The 25,000-nt window shown below is 38.9% G+C and overlaps 1 protein-coding gene across 28 annotated transcripts in view; it reads left to right on the forward strand.

Moving 5' to 3' along the window:
- LOC136854603 (uncharacterized) overlaps positions 1–25,000 on the forward strand; it is a 671,913-nt gene that overhangs the window by 464,046 nt on the left and 182,867 nt on the right. For 22 of the 28 annotated variants that reach the window (XM_067131080.1, XM_067131113.1, XM_067131090.1 and 19 more), the window contains exon 8: positions 22,679–24,828. In XM_067131080.1, coding sequence (XP_066987181.1) covers positions 22,679–24,828 — 2,150 coding nt within the window. Of the gene's footprint in view, positions 1–21,231; positions 21,861–22,678; positions 24,829–25,000 lie in introns of all 28 variants that reach the window. The other 6 variants (XM_067131106.1, XM_067131112.1, XM_067131107.1 and 3 more) reach the window with 1 other exon arrangement.

The following is a 25,000-nucleotide window of genomic DNA, read 5'->3' on the forward strand; positions in this document are numbered from 1 at the left end:
TCTCCTTATTTTAAGGCCGGAGGCCTTATTGTTGTTGATGTTTTATTGCGTACATGTTTGTGGAGGCCGACTGGAGTTTTTCATTGACATTTTATTGTCAGCTATCTTGTGTAGGAATTCTCACAGTACGGGCAAATAAAATCAGTCAGTGAAGAAAAATAAAAAAAAAACGAAGAGAAAAGGTATTGTATACCACTAGAGAAGGAGAAAAAACAATTTTCGTAATATAAAAAAAAAATCACTTAGTAATAGTCTGTAGAGAAAGCTGTGAACTTGGTAGGTTGATAGCAAATACGTTTTTCTTATACGTATTATCGGATACCAAGGCAAACTTCAGTGAAATCACACAGGGCCTGTTATTAAGTGCGCCTTGGGACTCAGAGGGAACAACCAATGATATCTCAATAGATCCCGCTTTTCTGACCAGGAAGAAGCAAGCGCATTGCTGATGGCCCGTCACTAGGGAAAAAGTAACTGTGTAATGTAATAAAAGATCCCACGTGTGTAACCGCTGATGAGAAAATCGTTTGGATCAGGGAGGAGTTTGATAAGTGCTAGTCACGAATCATGAAATCGTTCGACTCGAAAGAGGAGCCCTGCGACAGCTTCAAAGGATCGGATTGAAAGGGCTTTGGCAAAGTTTAGAGGATTTTTCAGCTTTGCTTTCTGGTCATCATTCATCCTTTGCAAGCGATCTGTGGTGTTTTTATTTTTCGTTTGTGCATCGTCTGATACTCTTTTATTTATTTACATATTTTTTGTGTAGTATTGACCTGTCTGAGACTCAAAAGATCCAATTAAAATCTTTTTCACAAGGCATCAGTTTTTTATCCTTTGCTTGTGATTACCATTCATTATTGACGAGTTGATAATGATTTTTGCTTAATTAGCGCATTGCATAACATGTCGTAACTGTTTATACTGTTATCTAATAAGTGGGTTTCAAAGTACTGATAGAACGACTAAACAGTTCTGTTCGTTCGGTGTTATTATTGAGTTTTCTAACCTATGAGGTTGTAGGTTACTCTCCCCTAACTCGGGTAACGGGCTCTATTCTATCCCATTTCAAGTCAAGGTAAGGTTGTCACCCCCTTTGAATAAAAAACCTTTAATTATTCAACCTTGCTTTAAATCTACAATGAAGTATCGACGAATAACTGCTGTTGTCTGTGAAATATCTGCCGCCAAAATCCTCTCTTGAGTTTCATCAGCACCATCCTCTCTCAGCGCGCCAGTCCTATCCAGTACATCCTCCTCTGCATCCTACCCTACGGTGTCCTTGAGTCAGTCTTGAATGTATCCTTCGATAATGGAGAAGACGGCGGCGTCGGAGAAGGAGTGGGTAACGCATGTCCCCCCAAGGTCGTCTGATCCCTCGCGCTGTAGGATCCTGGAGATGTTTTCCTTTCTGATCCTTGCTGTAGGTATTGGCTTTTCGCTGCTGCTCGGCCGTGTCGTGCTGACAGGAGGAGGTGCAGCAAGATGGACAAGCAGGGACAGCAATTCGTCTCTCGTTTTCCTCTTCTGTGTTCGGCCGATGTTGGCACAATGCCAATTGTTGAGAGGAGCCGAGAGAGAGAGAAAGTGAACTGCAAGAGAAGTGTGTGGGGGAGGGAGGGAGGGAGGGAGGGAGTGAAGATGGAGTAAGGCAGTGAGTAAGAGAGAAAAAGAGTGAGAAAGAGGGAGGGGCAGCAAGACAGTGTGCATGCAAGAATGCTTTGCTTGGGCTTGACTAGGCTTACACGCTTTTGAAACCGGCGTTTGCTATCTGCTCTTGCCATTGGAAAGATTAACCGCGAGTGTTCGATGTGTACTGTTCCAAGGAAATGTCTCGGTTGGTTTCAAGCTTCCAAAAGAACCAACTCCTTCAGTAAAATGTGTGAAGGGAGGTTTCCAAAGGCTGCGGATGCGTTGTGTGAAGTTATATGAATATGCTTTGGTCTCTTTGAAGGGATATTGTGGTGTGAAGTAACTTCTGTATCAGTGAAGTGTTTTGATCATTAGTTGTCTAGTGTTATTTTCGAGAAGAAATGATTGTTGTGAAGAAATTTTTGAGTACTCGGAATGCAAGGCTAATGGTTTACCTGTGCAGTTGTCAGACGTGGAACGATTTTTTTCCATGCTGTAAAAGGAATTATGAGAAATGCAACACGAAATATTGTTGTATATCGATAAGAAGAACCCCTTGAAATATTCTCCAAGATGGAAATTATTGAAAGTTCTTAGTAATATGACGTTGATTTTAATATACCGATATTATGTCGCTTTTGAAACTGTGGTTCGCTTACTTTTAAAAATTGTGAGGTAGGAATTACCAAAGACTGTACCGTGAACATTTCATTGAAGTGCATTAGAATATTATCCAGTAATTTTATAAAGAAATCTCTCCAAGCAACTGCTTGTGTAGCATATGGTGTTGTTAAATAAAATGAATTTACTTCTATGTAGAATGCCTTTGAAACTATTATGAGCGCTCGAAAGGAAAAGAACATTCATAAATGTGTCTGTTTAAGAATGTTTGCTAAAGAGAACGACCGTATTGTTTCGTGAATGCCATTTCGAAGTGAACTCTGTGGACAACACCCCCACCCCGCCCCCGGCGATGTGATTTCCCTTGCGTTTGCGAAACAAGGACCCTATTGTTTCGTTTTATAAGAAGCGTTCTTCCAGCTAACCCGTGAACGCTGCGTGAAAAGGAATTTGCATATTTGAGGTGCTTTCGTGAACGACTACATTATTGTCATGGAGTGTCATTCTTCAAACCTCACGTAGGAACGTCTTTGGAAATTAAAATTGCCGTGTATTTGTGAGTGAATGAGTGAACCCGGGGACTTCCCTTTTTGTTCGGTAATATTCTCCAAACGAATTCAGAACTTTCCTTGTTAGCGAATTTGTGCGTGTTTTTGTGACTTCTCCTGCCGCCCGGCTCTATGTGTTTAGAGAGCGTTTGAAGTGTTAGGATAACTTGTCAGGAATGTTCAGAGCCTCTCGATGTGGAAACGTTATAACTGGTTTTGCAGTGACGTCACCTTCTGCACCTGAGTAACTTGTATTTATACTTAGTGAATTAGAGTGTGGTGAGAGGAGTTAGTTATATGGGATCTTAAGGGGTCCGATTTAATCCTTGGGATTGGCTGGGAACCTTGCGTTTTTAAGGAAATGAATCTGTCGTAAAATATGGTCTTCTGAATTCTTGACTTCTTGAAGTGAAGGACCTTTTGGTTCTTGCACTACTGTTGCACTTTATATCATCACCATCAACGTCATTATTACTTTTATTCATTTTGCTGTTGTTTACTTGTTACATTTTATTTATCGTGCTGTTGTTTGCTTCAATTATAAAATCATTGGCCCTGGAAGCTGCATATATGTACATTTTTGTCATACTGTACAGAAGCGGCTGACACCAATAACTGTATAAACATGATCAACATTTGAAAGCAGTTGATATTAAAATTAAACTGGCTGGAAATATTGAGTTCCAGGGTTGAATTTGCAGAATCGCCTGTGAGGGACACTTGATTTCTGAAGCTAGATCTCGTTGCCCTTTGATTGAGAATCTCTCTCTCTCTCTCTCTCTCTCTCTCTCTCTCTCTCTCTCTCTCTCTCTCTCTCTCTCTCTCATCGAGTTGCAGGGAGGGGAAGCATTGTTAGGTGTACGATTATGCGAAAGTTATTATTATGCAGAGCAAGTTCATGATCTTTCATCCCGCTCCATAAGAATGTACATACTAAGCGTATCGCAGGTATGTTGCGCTACGAATGTTTTCCTTGCGATTATTCTTCGCTTGATGGAAAAATGACAGTCATTTATAAACCTTTCCTTCCTTTCAAAGAGGCCGGTTCATCGCTTCTTTTAAGGTTTCCCCTCACCTACCTTGTTCCGTTTTTTTTTTGCAAAGAGGGAAAGATGGACTTGTACCGCTGTACTCGCCTTACCAGCCAAAAGACTTAAGCAGGAAATTATATTCATGTTAGTTGGCTGTTTGTGGTGGGCCGCAACCATTGTGGAAAAGGCTTGGGGGTCTGGTAACTCAAAACTATAATTTTAACATTCTAGAGAAAACTCTATTTAAAGGAAAAGATGATGTTATATATGATTTACACACATATATAATATATATATAATTATATATATATATATATATATATATATATATATATAATTATATATTAATGTATATGAGGTTACTGATACAGAATCTGTATTTTAGTCTGAAATCATTCCGTATGTTTGAAATTATCATACGGTGAATTTGCGAATGAGCAAGTACTTGAAATCCTTAGATTGAAGGATACGATAAGTGGAAGCTAATTAATGAATAAAGCTTTCGTTCATAAATGATAAACATTTAGAAATCGGACGTACATGTTTGAGCAATCTTGAGATGTCCTTATTTTTACGCGATAAGTGAAAATTGAGAGAGAGAGAGAGAGAGAGAGAGAGAGAGAGAGAGAGAGAGAGACAAGAGATTACTGTCTGATATCTGGCACTCCTTTGTTGGTGTTGTCAGGGGTTGCCTGGTCTTCGATGTCTTTCTGTCGACCTTTTTCAGTTACCATTATAATTTTTAAAGACGCAGAAAGAATTTGTTGTCGTCTGAATCATGGCTTTTATTTTTGTAAGTGTACGAATGAGCAAGATGATAACGCTTGCTCGCAGCTTGATTTTGAAAGTTGATATTGGTTAAGTATGTGGCGTCTAGTGTTGTTGATTCTGAAGAGTGTCTCGATGTAAATGCGTACTTTGTGTGTTACAGTTGATTAAGTTGAAGTTAATTCTCGTTGCTTATACGAAGCAAAATATATGTGTGAAGCGATTGATAGAAATCTGAGATTTAGTTTAAACTGAACAAAGTCAACGAACGGACCGCGACTGAGTTGAGAGCTGGGTGGAGTTGCATAGTTTAGGAAGTGTGTTTTTTTGAAGAGAGCATTTGTAGGAGTTATGTTTGTCAAACAGTAAATGATTTCGGTGTTTTCTTGTGTTGGATTTCAAAATTCCTTTTAAAGGCAGGTCCTCTCTCTCTCTCTCTCTCTCTCTCTCTCTCTCTCTCTCTCTCTCTCTCTCTCTCTCTCTCTCTCTCTCTCGTAGTCCAGTTGCAGCGATTCTAGCTCACAACTGAACGACGAGTGTTCGATTCTCGAATCGTTCGAGAGGGCGGACGAATGGGCGTATTCCTTAAGATCCAATATTCACGGTTTGAACTAATCTGTGATTATGCACCTGGTTGGGTAATGAATGTTGTGGGTTGCAGCTAGGGTTGAATGAGGAGAGAGAGAGAGAGAGAGAGAGAGAGAGAGAGAGAGAGAGAGAGAGAGAGAGAGAGAAAAGTACTGGACATGAGCATAAAAATGTAAAGCAGAAAAACGGGATGTTACCCCCATAATTCTCTCTCTCTCTCTCTCTCTCTCTCTCTCTCTCTCTCTCTCTCTCTCTCTCTCTCTACAATGAGTCATCTATGGAAATGTCACTTTGTTTCCGTTTCTGATCCCTTTGAGTTTCCCCCCTTTGAAGAAGCGGGTCTATAGCTTCTTTCTGTGGTGATGTTCCATTCTTTATTGAGCTCATTTATTTTCTCTTTGAGGCCTTGGCAAGATGAAGCCATCGAGTTGGAACCCCCCCCCCCAGTGTTCGTTGATGAAATCAATTTATTTTACATGTCCCATTCGAAAGTTGTCGATTTGATGGGGTCACTTTCAAGAGCGACTACATTGGGTGTGACATTCAACAAAAATATTATTACAGAAATTAATTTATCCACTGGTACAGTTGTAAGTATGTCTGTCGAAAAGTAAACACACTAACTAAGGAGAAATGTGTGTTACCAGTGTGTTGTGACTTCCCTCTCTTGAAGAAGGCTGGTTTGTTTTCTTCTGACCTGTGCTAGTTTACGGAGTTGATGTGTCAGAAGAAATATTCTTTTTTTACTCAGTGCTATTTAAAAATTGACTTATCTGCCTAGAGCAGCACTGCTGGGAACAAAGTGTGTAGATAATAGGCTAAGTATGAGAGCCAAACTTTTAGAAGTTAATGATTATCAGTGAAGTCGTTACAATATTTTGAGGTTTATGAACGAAAAGTGAGTATCCAGTTAGGCAGTATTTTTGTCTATTCCACTTTTCTCATCATCATCATCATCATCATCATTTCTTCTTCTTCTTCGTCTTCTTCTTCTTCTTCTTCTTCTTTTTTTTTTCTTCTTCTTCTTCTTCTTCTTCTTCTTCTTCTTCTTCTTCTTCTTCTTCTTTAGTGCATTTCGCTCTCGAATTTACCATTGCCAAACCCCACTTAGCCGGGCAGCTGGGTTGATAACTGGGTCAAACCATTGGTAATTCAGAAATCAAATGAGTTTACTATGTCCAGTAAGTCACGGTTGCTTGCGAAATTACATTACTCTTGAAGAGAAAATCTGAAAATATACACGCGGAGTCACCATTTTTAATTTCATTTGGTGTTTATATTTGGGAGACAAATATATATTTTATCAGTTTTTCTCACAAACCAAGTGTCACATAGTTGACGGTCAACGACCCCAGAGGAAAATTAGTAGAATAAAGAATTTTTATATGTTGAGTAAACTCAAGTATAAGTGAACACATGTAAAGGATTACAATGAATTTTCTGGAGTACATAAGCTTGGTCGTATCATAAATGGCCCTCTCCTTACGAATTCCATGAATTCTGTCGTAATGAATTGACTGTTCTTTCCCATATATAAGATGGTAGATTTGCATTTGATACATCCAGAAATTATGTCAAACAAAGGCTGTCATCAATTTGTGGATTCTATGTAACTTTGATTATGATGCAAATAACTGCGTTTCTGAGATTATGTGAATAGAGCAGTCGAATTGCAATATATATTTTATAGGTGACTTCTCATAATGACAGGTTAAGTCCTTATGAATATGCAGTATCAGTGCTTGTTGCTATAATGAACGAGTAAAGAAACTGAATTCATGCGTCAGATATAATGAGATATTTTGCTAATTTACATGTCCTATTATATAGCAAGAGCTTTATGAGCACTCCATGTACATATTTTTATAATTTTGATGATTATATATATATATATATATATATATATATATATATATATATATATATATATATACGCACATATATGTACATATAAATAATTATATATAATTATACATATATACTTAGACATACACATACAAATATACTTGTGTCTGTGTGTGTGCTTGTGTGTATGTATATATAATCATGTAAATACACATACGCATACATGTATATAGATAAATACATACACGTTACGTATATATGTGTATGTATGTTGTATGTATCCATTTATATTTATATATGTTGTTTGTGTGGGAGTACGTAGATTGTATCAAGTATAGAATTTGACATTGCTCAAAGTACTAGAGTCCTCGGTAAAATACATCGCAAACAATCATATTATCACGGTTCTTGTAGCTATTACACGCAGTATTCGCTAGAGAGCATATCTTAGAGAGGTGTAATTGAAAGAAGCAACGCTCAGTGCCATAGGCAGGGGAAGGTTGAAAGTTCACGCGGACATCTTCCTCTCTCGACGAAGGTTTATTTTCTTCGCCAGATTACCTTCTCCCTGCTCTCAAGATGTCTTTGTTCATTGTTTCTGTTGTGGCCGGTTGGTTTTTGTTCTTATCTGGATCCGGCGCAAGGTGTTTCTCATTTGTTTATTTATTTATAATTATCTTTTTACCTTTGATTCTCTTATCGAAGGGGAGAATATAAGGAACGGACTGAAAAGGGAGATAACGAAATTATGGCTTGAAATGTGACCTAGTTCCTCTCTCTCTCTCTCTCTCTCTCTCTCTCTCTCTCTCTCTCTCTCTCTCTCTCTCTCTCACGTGCTGCGTTGTATTCGAGTATTAGAATAATTTTTGAAATATAGTCATATCCGATCAGAATTCATTAGAAATAATGTTATTTTTATTTATTTGAAATATTTTTTATACCTCTCTCAAAGTTTGTGGAAGGTTATATATTTACTTGGGTCCACATGTTTGTTCGTTTGCCTGCATTTCCACAAGGTATTTCAAAAGCTTACAGACGGATTTTAATGGAATTTTGTGAACGGGTTGTCTAAGGGACAAGGATGATTTGATTAGAATTTGAGGTGGAACTCTGTGCGGATATAATCTTTTTATTCTGTTTGTATGCCTGCAAGTTATCTCACAAGGCTGGCTAAAATTTTTAATACTATTCAAGAACTTCACATGGTAACTTTGTTACGATCACCTTACTCATGATCTTTCATCTTGGGGGATTACTACCACGAAGATGGTTTTAGTGGTTCTTAGCAGTGGTCACCCGGCGATCCAGCTGCTTTGCCTTCTGCCAGACATTTTCGTCACTTCCCTTTTGGTCGGTTCCCACACAGCTGTCCAACTTCTTCAACTTAGCCCCGATTCAGCTTTGGCTTCATTGAAGAAAATCCTTTCAGGTCAGCAACTTTGAGAGACCGGTTATGTGACTCGGTAGTCTGCTCAAAATGTAATATTTCAATCTTATTTAATGAACACCCGCTCAGCGAGTTTATACCCGGCAGCAATACTTCTCGGTGTTCAGGCGTACGTTTTTTCCAGGTGAGATTTTCCATAAATTTAACAAAATCCTCATTCATTTTGGGTTTTCCTTTAGTTTCCCTAATTGCAGAGCGACATTATCCTATGACAGTAGTTCCCATTTGTCGTTGTTTGTAAAACTTAATACCTTCGTTCATCAGAGACGCTAACAGCGTCTTCTTCCAAAATCGGAATTTATTTCTGGTGATAGAAATTCATTTCTCGCTATAATGTGGTTCGGATTCCACAGTAAGCTGTAGGTCCCGTTGCTAGGTAACCAGTTGGGTCTTAGCCACGTAAAATAAGTCTAATCCTTCTGGCCAGCCCTAGGAGAGCTGTTAATCAGCTCAGTGGTCTAAACTAAGATACTTAACTTAGGCCTTTTCTCTAGAATTTCTCAGAGTATCTGTAGTTTACAGAAATTCTCTTTTTACTGGTAAAGGTTTAAGAAAAAATTTAGTATTCCAAATTCTAAATTGTGTTGCTGGGTTATGCTTTTTTAAAATTTATGATTATATCAAGTTCTGGAATTCGTTCCAAAATTGCCCACTTAAATATCAAGGCATTTAGATAACCGACTGGGGGTCACATTTTCTTTGAGTTCCCCGTAGTTTAAAAGTTTCTTCTAGGTTATTGCGTCATAACATAAACAAAGTCCTTTCACATAATTATTAAACTTATATAACTAACTTTCTCTCTTGTTCTTTTAGTGTTTTTTTTTTTACTTCATTTTCTCTTAATAGTTTGCGACAGCTGATTTTCATCATCACAGAACCTTCGTCATATCAGAGGGTACTCGGGATATTAATACCCCAGAGGGCACACTCAACCCAACCCCAACCAACCCCAGCGCCATGGCACTCGAGATTTGTTGGCATTGGCGTGCCCCCCTCTCCTTTCTTAACACCATCGAACCCACATGTGTCTTATATGGAAGCAATTTGAAGCCGTGGCAAGTATTTCCGGGCGGTTTCACTTCGCCTCTTATGGGTTATTTCGGTGACTCTTCCTGTCTTTCTCTAACGCCCTCGTCTCCCGGGGGGGGGCGCGTCGCTACCAGAGTCACTGAACTTTCTTGTACTGGAGTTTTGGATTGGCAGTTTTTGTAGCTTTTCCGTAGAAGAACTTGAGGACCTACCTCTCTCTCTCTCTCTCTCTCTCTCTCTCTCTCTCTCTCTCTCTCTCTCTCTCTCTCTCTCGTAATGCGCTCAGACAGAATGAAATAAATATTTTATCAGCTTCTCTTTGATAAGGGCTTAAACCTCGTTCTGGTTACTTAATGAATTCTATTGACTGTTTTACTGTTTTTGTTTCTTGTCTAAAGTATTTCCTGTTATGTATAAATTATATAATTTTTTGCTATTTAGTCTTCCAGTTTTGTCTTTGTGATTGCAAAGCAAGATTATATATATATATATATATATATATATATATATATATATATATATATATATATATATAATTTATATATATAGTTATATTGTGTGTATGAATGTATGTATGTGTGTGTCGCAAATTGTCACCTTTGACACTTGCACGTGAGGCCAGAAGTATTCCATATTTTAGCGAGAGAGAGAGAGAGAGAGAGAGAGAGAGAGAGAGAGAGAGAGAGAGAGAGAGAGAGAGAGAATGCTTGGCACGCTCCTCAGACAGGTCTCCTGGTTATGACTACATCATGGCCTCGTGGGTGTGTCAGACGGTTTAATATAGTCAGTTATCCGGGGTCCACCTTCGAATGCTCTCTCGTCTCTCCCTGTGCTTGAGCTGCTCTCGAGTGTGATTGGTAGACGCGCTCTTCCTCGACCAATAGGAGTCCAGGAGCTTTTGAAAGTAGATGTCTTTCCCCTGACGATCATGAGATCATTTTAATACTATCATTATCTCGACAGCGTCAGTCGATTTACGTCACGCTTTTAGTGCAGACACCACGGTGGGTTCTGATGGTGGTAATTGGTCTGGGTGGTCGAAAGGAGACAATAATCTCAAATAGGCTGTTAAACCTACTCTTCGATTGATAGTCGTTTCATTGCTACTTGCGAGAAATATTTGAGGTAGATTAGATTATGCCTTATATATATGTATGTATATATATGTATATATATATGTGAAATGTCTTTTCCTGTAATACTATGTAATATGATGAAAATAAGAAGGCCCATAAAACACTATTTAAACGTTGAAACCAGTGCCCGAAATATATGGTTTCAACGTTTAAATAGTGTTTTATGGCCTTCACATTTTCATATATATATATATAATATAATATATGCATATATATGCTTACGTATATACGTATACATGTATGTATATATATACACATAATATATATATATATACACATACTGTATATATAGATATGTGTGTATGTGATATATATATATGTGTGTGTATATATATATATATACTCGTATATGTAATTACTTTAGCTGTGCGCGTACCTGTTCTTTTACGAAATTTTATTTTACACGAAGAGTATGTAACACAGATGATCAAACATCATGAATAACCGTTAAAACAAAGTCAACCAACCAACATCAGTGTATGAACCTTTTCATCCTTGAAATTCACTAGTCTTAATCTTGCATTTAACTTATACCTAAAATTATAAATCTCTTCCATAATTGCTTTAAAGTCTCTTCGATAATTCTATTATAGTTTCCCTTTCTTTTTCTTTACTCCTGATCTTCAGTTTTCTACATCAGTCTCCTTTGTATTTTAAGAATGCAGTTCAGATCGTTTTCTCTTATCTCAAGAATGCTCTTCATTTCTTATTCCACACTTTGCACCTCTGCCCGTTTACAGTCATCGCTGCCCCTTGACGCTATTGACACTACTTCATGTATTCTCCTGTCTGTTCTTTATTTTAAACCTACCCAATGCTTCCTTTATCTATAAACCAAAAAGTTGGCTTTTTGGTAAAACTCGATTTTTTACATTTTTTTTTATATAATTTGTGAATGGAAGTTCTGAAAGTATTTGTCAAGTATGCGTAGGCTGACTGTGCTTCCTTAAGATTTATCAGGTTTTAATATATGAATGGAAGTTGTGAAAGTATTTTTAAAGTGTGAGTGGACTGAGTGTGCTTCTTTAAGATTGATCAAGTCTTCAGTATTTTTTGTCCAGATTATTTACAACCAAAGGCATATTTAGGACGTCAATGACCTTATTCGTGATGGCGCCAGATTACGTAAACAGATCAGTCACCCTGATTACTACATTTAGTCGTGTTTACATTCAGAATCCTTTCTCGGTCTTTAAAAAAAAAATAGTTGCCATTTTCTTTATTTCATAGATGTTGTGAGGGTCATAGACAGTATTCCTCTAGCCACGCTGCTTACCATTACAAATGCAAAACTTTAACTGTTTCTCTTCATTTGTTCTCTCTAAAGCGTATGCATATGAACACTTTGAGTGATCATTGATTAGGCCCCTGAAATGTCTAGGCACGTAGGCAGTCCAACTTTACCAGTCTCTCTCTCTCTCTCTCTCTCTCTCTCTTGTACCGACACCAGGCAAGTGAAGATAAGCATATTCTCTCTTCCATTCTAATGATAATGGGTTCTACGCATTGATGCAAAATGGAACAAATTTTATTATTCTTGGAAAATTATAAAATCTGAGCTCGGTAAAGAGTTTGACACGTTTCCACGCCTCCAAAATTCATAAAATATTGATGACAGCGCCACAGCTAAATAAAAGAATATTTATTTGTATTATGAAGTATAAGTATGAATGAAGCGCTTAGATATAGTAACAAGAAAAGGGAAAAGTAATTCTTTTGGTTGATTACATTAACTTAATTCCAGTGCAGTCAGATAAATTTCCTTAGGGTCCTTCACAACCAGCTTGAATTTAGATTTAAGTCTTGATCCTTTTTTTTAGAGGATTTGTGTTCGTAGACAGTATATTATTTTTAATCACTTGCAAACCAATACGATACATTTCTTTACATAATAATATTAGTATGTTTCATATATAGTCACAAAGAACGGTGCCACCATTATCAATCTGTGCACGCTTCCTCATTCATGCCTGTCAAGAGCGCCGTGTCTCCGTCATTCAAGTTATAAATTTATGATGGTACGACCCCGGCTTTGAGGGCGTGGGATTGGTCTTCGTTTGGCTGTCTGTGGCGGAAGTGTTAACTGATTTTAGATGACAGCCGATAGAGCTTTGGCACGTAGAACTGCGCTGTGGGTATTAAATTGACAGTATTGTTGAAGTAAGCCAAAGTTCTGAGTTATATTGCTTATGGCTCTAAATAAGCTCCTTTTTTTTTTCCTCCAAAATATAGAGTTTTTGCATTTTCCCTTATAAGGTTCATAACGAACAAGTGTATTTGTAAATCTAAAGGTTCGTCACATTCCCTTACCAGGTTCATTAGATAACAAACTGGGCCCCTTGTCTCTGTATGCCTTTGATCGAATCCTTAACAACACCAATATGGAGAATGTTATTGAATGGTTATTGTTGGTCCTTTGTTCATGGTCGTGCTTAGTTTTTAGATGTGGATGTTTGGTGCGATGTACTGAGTTAGAACTTACCCATTCAGTAGCTCCATGAGAAACAGGGCTTGCTTATAACATTTTATAAAGGATATCTCTTCCCAGCCCGCCACCCCCACTCCTTTTTAGGGGATCTCTCCAACCTTCCCCAAAAGCTTCAAAATAGTGCGTTTAAAGGTAACCACAAGCTATTAAGTGATACGATTTTGGCCCCAGTTAACCATCTTGGACAGTTTTTGAATTCCGTCGTCAGTTGCACGATAAACATTTCATCTCCTCCAGATCTGATTTTTCTCTAATGTATTTACAGATTGTGATTGATTCAGCCTCGCCTTTCCCAAAAATTTTCGAGGAAATCTGTACGTGGAGCGGTATCAGCACCAAAATTAATGGTCCTACGTCCATGATCGGTTTGCTTTAAAAAAATACAAGCAAATAATAATTGAAAACATAATCCTCCAGATGTTATCATTGGCTTTTTATGGAAATATCTGCTCTTCAGCTCGCTGATAGTCACTTGATAATAAATATACTTAGCTATTTTTCTGATTTCGTATATGGAATTTACGTAATAATTTTAATAATTGGACCTGTTTGTCAGTTTCCCTTTTGCTTGAAATTTTCATTTCATCAGAGCTGTGATTGAAAGGTATTTTTTTTTTTCCCGTTTCATGTTCCCTTCTTTAGTTTTTAAACTAACGCAAACTCTCTTGCAATTTGGGTTATATAAATGAAGAAGGTTAATACATGGTATTTTTAGTTTTCTTAAAAGAAAGCTATTGTGCCGGTTTTGTCTGTCCGTCCGCACTTTTCTGTCCGCACTTTTTTTCTGTCCGCCCTCAGAACTTAAACACTGCAGAGGCTAGAGGGATGCAAATTGCTATGTTGATCATCCGCCCTCCAATCATCAAACATACCAAAATTGCAGCCCTCTAGCCCCAGCAGTTTTCATTTTATTTAAGGTTAAAGTTAGCTATAGTCGTGCGTCTGGCAACGATATAGGCCAGGGCACCACCGGCCTGTGGTTAAAGTTTTATGGGCTGCGGTTCATACAGCATTATACCGAGACCACAGAAAGATAGATCGATTTTCGGTGGCCTTGATTACACGCGGTGCAGAAAACTCGGGCATTTTTTACTTGTTTAAATGGAGATCAGTTACCTAGTGTCAAATACTCAGATTACGTGGTTTATGATAAATAGATGGTTTGGGCACAGAGCTTACTAAGAAAGAAGGATGACGTATAAGGCAAGGGTGAGGTGTCATGCGTGACAGCTAACATTTATAGTAATCTCTAGGGGGGGTCTATGTAAGGCCAACCCGAGCCGGTTAGGTTGTGGCATGTTGAAGGGTTCGTGTCCTTGCTTTGTGGAGCATTGACTCAAATTGCCAGGATTAGCTTCTTATCAGACCATGAAGTCTTGAGTTAGAAACATGAAGTCTTGGGTTGGGTTAGTATACTGTACATTGTCGCCCCTTAGCAAATTATATTGCTTATCAGTGTATCTGCCATCTGCCCCGTCAAAAATTACGGCAATAATTAAGTAGTTTTATAGTTTCATCGTACTTATGAGACATTTTCCCTCCTTCTTGGGAACGGTCACCTGCATACCATCGGAGACTTAATGCCACACCTACATAAGCTTTGTATATATATACTCCTGTAACATTTCGTCTACCCATATTTTACCAGTGAAGAGGGGCATAGAAGGAAGTGCTCGAAATATATGGTTGCAACGTTCAAATAGTGTTTTATGGGCCTTCTTATATTCATATATATATATAATATATACGTGTATATATATATGTGTATGTGTGTATATACATATATATATATATATATATATATATATATATATATATATATATATGTATATTTATATATATGTACTGTATATATACAATACGTTCTGCGTTTTCTAGTTTATTTTTAAACGTAGAGTTTATTACCCTAAGACTGTCTGTCATACACAGAAGCAGATAATTGTATGCGCATTGTATTTTACATAGCAGGATTTTAAGAAAATAAACTTAAATTTGGAGATTGCTCTCTCTCTCTCTCTCTCTCTCTCTCTCTCTCTCTCTCTCTCTCTCTCTCTCTCTCTCTCTCTCTCTCTCTCTGTCTTTAATGACTAAATATTAAAAATTGCTTGCGTTTCCTTGTTGTCAGTTATATTTATTTTTATTTCTCTTTTGATTGATTTTTTGTGCTTATTTTCTTATTGAGTGGCAAATGGGTAATAACATATCGAATAATTGGGGTTGATATTAAGTATCACAATATATTCGTGTCAAATTTTACGAGTTTATTTTGTCAAGCAATGTAACGTAAAATAAAAAAAGAAAACAAATATCCGTTCAGTCTGTAAAATAAACGGAAATATGCATTTTTTTTTAACAATAAGATTAGCTCGCCAGTGAGGCATCCCTTATAAGTGGATCTGTCTTCGAAGTTGTCATTGTCAGCACTGTGACACTCATTTGGAAAAAGCCATCTGTCACCGTCAGCATTGTGACATTTATAAGGCAACTGACTGTCTTGGCAAATGAAGCTCACTCGGGTCCCAGTCGAACGGGGACGTTTGTTTTGCTTGACACTTATTTTGGCATCGCTTTTTTTTCTCATAATATGTGTGACATTTGCTCTTCAGCATCGCCCAGTTTACCTGCTGGAATTCATTAGGTTTTTACTGTACCGTTATATTGTATTATGACTATTGCATTTGTTGGGGGACTTGAATTCGCTTGACTAGTCTCGCAAAATTTCTAGACTTTTCTCTCTATCTGTTGACACTTCTGATACGAATTATCTTTTCATGGTTTTGCCTGATTATTCTGATAAAGTATAAGGTTTGAAATTATGCTCCTGACATTTATTTAAGGAAGTGGTCTCTGCATATGAGCAATGGGCACTGGACCACTAAATATTCTTGTATTGTCATCATGGATGCAGTATATCCAAAGCAGTCATGAAATTTTTCCATGAGCAAAGTTTAACTCGGAGGTCACAAAAGAAGCCTTGCTAGTGGAGCAGATCATCCTCGAGAAAATGACCTTCATTTTTCCGGACTTCCCTGAGCATTTCTTTTGTTGCAGTGTTGATCAGAGGCACAGAAGACCTAATCTGCTGCAGCTTATGCTTCCGTAAACGCATACAGTGACTTTTTCAATGCATAGGCTTGTTGCAGTATAACGCTTATGGATGTTTGCATTGTCGGCATAACTGAGCTATTATTTTAGTAAGGAGCTTTACAGTACTTGAAGGATCATATTTACTTGAAGTTATACGAGCATATGAAGGATTTGCTTAACGTTATGCGAGTATATGAAGGATTAACTTCAGCTTATACGAGTATAGGAAGGATTTACTTCAGGTTATACGAGTATATGAAAGATTTCCTTCAGGTTATACGAGTATATGAAGGAATTATTCAGGTTATACGAGTATATGAAGGAATTACTTCAGGTTATACGAGTATATGAAGGAATTACTTCAGGTTATACGAGTATATGAAGGAATTACTTCAGGTTATACGAGTATATGAAGGATTTACTTTAGGTTATACGAGTATATGAAGGATTTACTTCAGGTTATACGAGTATATGAAGGATTTGCTTCAGGTTATACGAGTATATGAAGGAATTACTTCAGGTTATACGAGTATATGAAGGAATTACTTCAGGTTATATGAGTATATGAAAGAATTACTTCAGGTTATACGAGTATATGAAGGATTTGCTGTAGGCTATACGAGTATCATCGTCTTCTTTCTCTGATTCGTTTCGCACTTCTATGTAGGGTCGATGTTTCTGACATCTTTCTTCCACCTGGCTCGGTCAAACACATCATCCTCTGACAATTGTTTGTCTCTCAGATCTTCTCCAACTACATCCATCCACCATCGCTTCTTTGGTCTTCCTCTTTCTCTCCCACCAGGCACCTCCATCTGCATCACTCTCATCCCTTCTCACCACATGGCCATACCACTGCAGTCTTCTTTCCTGGGCCTTTGATAGTTCTACGACTTTAATAGTTCCTCTTATTCTTTCATTTTTGATCCTGTCCATTTTCGTTACTCCACACATCCACCTGAACATTGTCATCTCTAGAGCATCCAATTTCTTCTCTTGCACTCTATTTACTGGTCATGTTTCTGCTCCATACATCAAAGCTGGTCTCACTACTGTCTTATACATAATCTTCCTTTAACATTTATGTTGATTCTGCGGTCGCATAAGACACCTGACATCTTTCTCCAATTTTGCCATCCAGCCTGCACTCTGTGTGTTATTTCTACGTCCAAATTTCCTTCATCAGACACTGTTGAACCAAGACACCTAACTTTTCCTACTCGGTTCAACCTTGTCCCTTCCATACTAATCTCAGAATCTTGATCTTCATTAAAACTTAGGTATTCAGTCTTCTTCCTACTGATCTTTAATCCTCTGTCCTCCAGTACCTTCTCCATTGCTCTAGTTTTGACTCCACTACCCCTTGTTGGTGCTGCATAACACGATGTCATCAGCAAACAACATGCATCTGGGGGATTGATCTCTTATTCCTTGAGATACCACATCCATTATCAGGTCAAAAGCTCTTATTCCTTGAGATACCACATCCATTATCAGGTCAAAAAGATATGGACTTAAGCAGATCCCTGATGTAAACCAGCTCTTACTGGTATACATTCAGTTAACCCAACACTGATTCTAATCTGCGTTTTTGCTCCTTCATACATATCTTGGACCAACCTCACATACTTCTCCGTGTTCCCTTTACTCGTATACACCTCCAAACCTCTTGGCCTGGGACTCTTTATCATGCCTTTTCCAGATCTATGAATACTATGTCCAGTCTTTTCTGCTTTTCCCGGAGTTTTTCCATCGTCTGTCTGAGGGCAAACATTGCATCTGTCGTTCCTCTTCCTGGTATGAAACCAAACTGTTCTTCACCTACAGATGTTTCTTCTCTGATTCGTTGATCCATTATTCTTTCCCAGATTTTCATGGTGTGAGACATTAGCTTTATTCCTCTGTAACTTGCACAATCCTGGATGTCACCCTTCTCTTTATAGATAGGCACAATAAAGCTTTCTCTCCATTCTTTTGGTATCTTTTCCGGACTATGTTTTCTTTGCTAAGTCCCACAGTATGTCTATTCCTTCTTCTCCGAGGCTCTTCCACACCTCTGCAGGAATTCCATCTTTTCATATTGCTTTACCATTTTTCATCTTCATTAGTGCCGTCTGTACTTCCTGCTTATATGTGTTATACCAAGGTTCTGAAATCCATCTTCAAAGAATTTTTAGGATTTTTTTCATTTAACAGGTGTTCATAATATTCTTTCGACCTCTTCCTTATCTTATCCTCGTTGCATAAAACTACTCCATTCCTATCCTTTACCCGTTTTATATGGTTATACGAGTATAGGAAGGATTTACTTCAGGTTATACGAGTATATGAAGGATGTACTTCAGGTTATACGAGTATAGGAAGGATTTACTTCTTAAGGCTATACGAGTATAAGAGGGATTTACTTCAGGTTTTACGAGAATATGAAGGATTTACTTCAGGTTATAAGAGTATATAAAGGATTTACTTCAGGTTAAACGAGTGTATGAAGGATTTACTTAAGGTTTTACGAGTATATGAAGGATTTACTTCAGGTTAAACGAGTGTATGAAGGATTTACTTAAGGTTATACAAGTATATGAAGGATTTACTTCAGGTTAAAAGGATTTACTTAAGGTTTTACGAGTATATGAAGGATTTACTTCAGGTTATACAAGTATATGAAGGATTTACTTTAGGTTTTACGAGTGTATGAAGAATTTACGTCAGGTTAAACGAGTATATGAAGGATTTATGTCAGGTTAAACGAGTATATAAAGGATTAACGTCAGGTTAAACGAGTATATGAAGGATTTACTTCAGGTTATTCGAGTATATGAAGGATTTACTTCAGGTTATACGAGTATACGAGGGATTTCATACAATATGAAGGATTTGCTTCAGGTTAGAAGAGCATATGAAGGATTTATTCCAGGTTTTACGATTATATAAAGGTTTCATTTTAGGTTATACGAGTATATGAAGGATTTACTTCAGGTTTTACGAGTGTATGAAGGATTTACTTCAGGTTATACGAGTATATGAAGGATTTACTTCAGGTTTTACGATTATATAAAGGTTTCACTTTAGGTTATACGAGTATATGAAGGATTTACTTCAGGTTTTACGAGTATATGAAGGATTTACTTCAGGCTGTACGAGTATAAGAAGGATTTACTCAAGTTATACAAGTATATGAGCACAAATGACCGCAGTTTGAAATACTTGTGTTTTTACATGAAATTTTGCTTCGCAAAAGTAGCTGACATAAATGGAAAAAAGTCACAAATCATTACCTCTTTAATCCTTCCACTCAAAATTTGAAGGAGAACCCCTTTGCAAAAAACTTACACAGATCCAGGCCCTTCTTATATCTACACAAAAAGAGTATATCAGCAGACCAGTTCAAATACCACATCTGTATTGCATTATTCCTAGATATTATAGATATACATTCTCTAGGTGGTAGGCTTCCCGTTTCGTTCAGGATCTATAATTATAAAAAAATTACTAATCTCTTTCAGCCTGAATTTGTGTCAAATTTGCATTAGCAAAAAATTATCCAGCTTGATACCGCCAAAGGTAACGATTTTGCCACAAATATACGTTGCATTTCCACAGTCCTCTTTTAAACCTTCCATATTGTTTTTTTTTTTAAATGACGTTTTATCTTATCACTGCTCCCACTTTTTTCCTTTCATTTATCCCTTTGATCAGGCAGTCCATATTACAGAAATATAATCATGATCATAATAACTTGATCACATAGAGTGGAGACGCCTGCCTGTCATTTTTTAAAAGGGGAATAGTCCATTAATGCAACAATTATTTACAGTAGACGAGCTTATTTGCCCGTTTCTGTTCGCTTATTAAAACAAGTAAAAAACGCGCCAGAGTTTCTTCGGCGCAATCGAGTTTTCTGTATAGTCGCTATAGCGTATGATCAAGGCCACCGAGAATAGATCTACCTTTCGGTGGTCTCGGTATAATGCTGTATGAGCCAGGACCCATGGTGGTGGCCTATCCTATATCGTTGCCAGAAACACGATTATGGCTAACTTTAACCTTAAGTAAAATAAAAACTACTGAGGCTAGAGGGCTGCAATTGATTATGTTTGATGATTGGAGGGTGGATGATCAACATACCAATTTGCAGCCCTCCAGCCTTAGTAGTTTTTAAGATCTGAGGACGGACAGAAAAAGTGCGGACAGACCAAGCCGGCACAATGGTATTCTTTTGCAGAAAACTAAAAAGTTCCTGTCGTTACGTAGAGCAAATGTTAACCTGGCTTCTTTAAGTAATATCATGTCTTTTTTCATAAGTAATTTGTCATTACCATGAAAAAATCCCACACTCTGTTTACGGCAGACCCACTTTGCTTTGTTTGGGACCGAAATTCCTTTGTTTTTACAGTGATTTTCATTTGTATGTATTTTTATCTGTTTATTAATTTTAATTTCATTTTATTTTTTATTTATTCATTTCTTTTCATGTTTATTAATTCCATTTCGCAGAGCCAGCGAAACTGATCATAATTATACTGACCGAGTAATTGAAAGCGACCGGATTTTTTTTATGAGAAAACGACGTTTTAAATATGTTGAGTGATGTCGTCATATGTTTTATTCACTTTTCAGTTTTCGTTTTATAAACGTGTTTCCATTGACTGGGGATGGGTAGTCAGTCATGCTTGCGTGTGAGCGCAGGGACGTGTTTGTTTTGTTTGTTGTATTTTGTATGTATGTTCATTTCATATATATTTTGTTTATTTTCGTAATGTTGTATGTTTAACTGTTTTTAGAGTGGGTGAAGTAACTTCTTTTGTGGAACTATGTATGTTTAAGTAATACATGACTTTAAACGGCTCATTTTGTGAATGTTAAAGGGAAGATAAAATTATAATTACGTAACTAATTTACATTGCTAAAGGACCGGAAAGCCACCAGACAACAATGTGATTTTAGTCGCCAGAACATTACTGAATTTTATTCTAATGCATTGAACATTGAAGTTGATTTTTTGTTTTTGTTTTAGTTAAATTTCTAGGTGTTACATTTGCATAGCTGAAAGTCAGTGAGAAACCCTGGTGTGTTGTAATTTGTCGCTCAGTGGACGGTGAAACGTTTGAATAAGAAGTTGTGGATCTGATTTTGAAAACATAAAGAAAAGAGGATTTTATAAATGATATATCCGAGTCTCAAAATTAAAGAAGACATACATTAAGAAGAGAAGAAAATATATATATGTATCCGATAAATAAAGGAGACGTACATTAAGGAGAGAATAAAAAATAAATATATATGACGAGTAAAGAAAAAGAAAGAATGTGCCTCAACGCGTGCCTTCCATATTAAAATCCTCAAGTCCATCACAGGAGGCCTGCTGTACAGTTGACGAAGCCATTTACCAAGTAGGCCTCCTTTCCCTCAAACTGGGTAGGTCAACGTGAGGAAAACCACCCTCCCCTTTCCTCACTCCACCCTTCTCCCCACTTCCCTACCACTGATACCCAGTCCTCAACCATCGCTCCGTCCGTCCAGATAGTCAAGGGTCAAGGTCTAGACCTTGGTCAAGGGTTTGGAAATGTCCCCGGATTTGCATGGCCCCCGGCCGTGCCTCAATCATGTGTCTCAGTCTGCGGGACTTGGCCGACCTATTTAACTGTAAGTTGTGGAGTCCTTGTGGTTGTTCTTACGGGGCTCTTGTTGTTGTTGTTGTTGTTTGTTCTCTGGGGGCTTGTTTCTGTGGTGTGATGAATGGAGATGATGACGTTTGTCACACGGGTTTTGTCGTGTTTACTAACATTTGCCACGCTAATAACTTCCTGTTAGGATGTTTGTGCATAATTTGTATTTATTTTGCAGGATAGCTGTGTCCTTCGTGTATCAGAAACTGAAGCATTATTATTATTGTTACTTTTGTCTTTTAATTGCAATTCAACATCAGGAATAACTAAAATATATATAACTGAATAAAACTGAAAGCAATGTATTCCTGCAATTGATATTAATTCTATTTTTTCTCATCTTATTTTCAGGTTTGTTTGCAGAGATTCATAAACTTGTTTCAGTCCTTGTAGGCGCATTTAGTCATTCAAATAGCCTGTATCTGATATGGATTACTTTATCCATAAGTAGTAATTTTTGTTATTATCACTTACACTCAGTCTATAAAGATTATTATTATTATTATTATTATTATATTATTATTATTATTATTATTATTATTATTATTATTATTATTATTTATTATTATTATATGCTATTTCTAGTCATGCACATACATCATCCCTTTTCCTTCAACATGAACAAGTTAATTACCGGAAATGTCGCGTAGTTAAAATAACATTTTTGAGCCACGAGGGGCAGGGGAAGTAAACACGGTTGAATGACACACTCATTATTTATTTTTGTATTATGTCTGCTTTCCTTGTTCTTCCCAAGGAAATACTTATTCGTTTCTTTCCTATTTCCCACTGCAGGTCGGACAGGTCAGCGCCACAGCAGCAGCGAAGATGAAACGTCGACGGGACCGGTCAAAGGCCATTACAGGGTCACGGAGGTCTCCTCGCGCTTCGAGGACACGGCAACTCTGCAGTCCAGCTGGTCTCCCCCTCCTAATTACAACGTGACGGAGACCAGCCAATCAACGGTTGTGAAAACGTTGAAAGAGGAGATAAATATAGCGGAGACCGAGAGGACAAAGAGCGCGCGTCAGCAGCAGCAGCAGCAGCAGCAGCAGCAGCAGCATCAAGCCGTGAGAGAAAATGGGAATGCGCACGAGAGCGCTGTGGTGGGCGTCGGGGGGACTGTAGAAAACGAGGACGAGAACGTTGTGTCGCTCGTGGAGAGGAAGGAGAAGGCCGACCTGATCGTGAGTGAGAGTGTAGTGATCAAAGATTCAACCAAAGAGAAAGACATCGAAAAGAGACATTACGAGTCGTCCGCGTTTACCAAGACGGACTCCAGTTCGACCACGACGTTGTCGTCGACGACCAGTGTATCGTATACGTCAACGACCACCGCTGCCGCCCCCACCACCACCTCGTCATCCTCCTCTTCCACTTCGTCTCCCTCGTCAGCGACCGTTTCTTCTTCTTCCTCTCCAGCGGCGGCGGTTAAGCGGGGAGAGGAGCACAACCTCCTCCGGCCTTTGAAGAAACAGGGCAGTTCCAAAGAGACTTCCGAGGAAGTGAATCTCAAGCTCAAGGAATCGATTGCGGGAGGGTATTCCACGGAAGAGATTTCTTCCTCGACCTCCTACTCCGAGAGGAGGGATTACAGGCAAGAGCTCGAGGAGAGACGCGCGAAAAGACTCGAGGAGGACAGGTTAAGTTCACGCGAAGAAGTGATAGAAACACGAATCAAGGAAAATGTGACGACCGAGAGAAGAAAAGAGGAGATAACGGATAGAAGGAGGAGAGACGAGATCGCCGACGGTAGGAGGAAAAGAGACGACTCGTCGGACGGTTGGAGAGATGAAGTGAGCGACCACCGGAGGAGGAGAGGGGGAGAGAGACGGGAAGATGGTGAAGTGGGCGTCAGGGGCAGAGACAGGAGTGAGGAAAATCGGGTGGAGCTCACCCACAGGGAGAAGAGTGAGGAGCGGATCAGGCAGATCAGGAAAAACCGAGAGGCGAGGAGTAGAGAAAGGAGGGAGGAGAGCCTCGAAAAGACCGACTATAAGAGTCTGACCGAAACCGAAACCAGAAGTAGCAGTCACTTGCACCACGACCCCGTCGCACAAAGCGTCTCCTCGTTGTCCTCGTCTCAGGAGACGAAGACCACCTCCTCAACCGTTACACATTACCGCACGGAAACCCACACCTCCAGCTACGAACCCAAATCCTACGTAACCCATGCCAAAATCCCCACGTCAGGAGCGGCGACTGACCCCACGCCGCCCCCGACGTTACATGTCGAAACGGAGAAGACGGCCGAGGTGGAAGGCACAACCCCGACGGTGAAGGCCTTGGAGGGGGGAGGAGAAGTCGTCGAGACGGTGGTGATCGGCGGGGTGCTGAGCGCCCTCAAGGCCGAAACCGTCTATGTCTCGAGCACGGAGGACCTCTCACAGAACGATGACTCCAAGAGGGAATCCAGACTCGACATCTACAAGGTTGATCTGTCTGAGGGGGAGTCGAAGGAGAAGACCGACGACGGTAAGGAGAAAGAGGAGGCCAAGGAGGATGAGGAGGACAGTGAGAAGGATGTAGAGAAAGTTGGGGAAGGGGAACCCCAGGACCCCTCCGTCAGGAGGCAGTTATTCCCCGATGTGGTGGCCGAATGTCAGTTGGCGAAGGGCACCTCGGAAGCCCAAGAACCAGAAGTGGATTCGGAAAGACTTTTGAAAGAGGGGTCTGAATCGGAAACGACAGAAAAGGAGGAGGAGGACTGGAGGCACCGAATATCCGATCCCATCGAGACGAAGGATCTGGTCGAAAGGATATCACCCCCTCCAAGCCCCTGTGCCCAGTCCCTTGCCGCTCTAGATGCCCTCATTCATGGGACGGCGTCTGGGACGGGGAGCTTGGAGCACACCCCATATTCCTCCTTGGAAAAACCTGAAGGGGAGGAGGAGGAGGAAATTGTTTATGATCACACGGTCACGTCTGCTCAGCATAAAATACAGGTAAGTGAATTTCATGGGTTATTGCATTTTCAAGGTTACTCTCCGTCTTTTTCTTCTTCTTTTAGAGTAAAACTGGCCATATGCCAGCACTGGCCCTTGCCTTATGGCGGCCTGTAAGTGTGGTAAGGAGTGAAAGTGATTAGGTGGCGTGGTGTGGACATCCGAATTGTGG

This window comes from Macrobrachium rosenbergii, chromosome 29 (genome assembly GCF_040412425.1).
Source record: "Macrobrachium rosenbergii isolate ZJJX-2024 chromosome 29, ASM4041242v1, whole genome shotgun sequence".
NCBI classification, from domain to species: Eukaryota; Metazoa; Arthropoda; class Malacostraca; order Decapoda; family Palaemonidae; genus Macrobrachium; species Macrobrachium rosenbergii.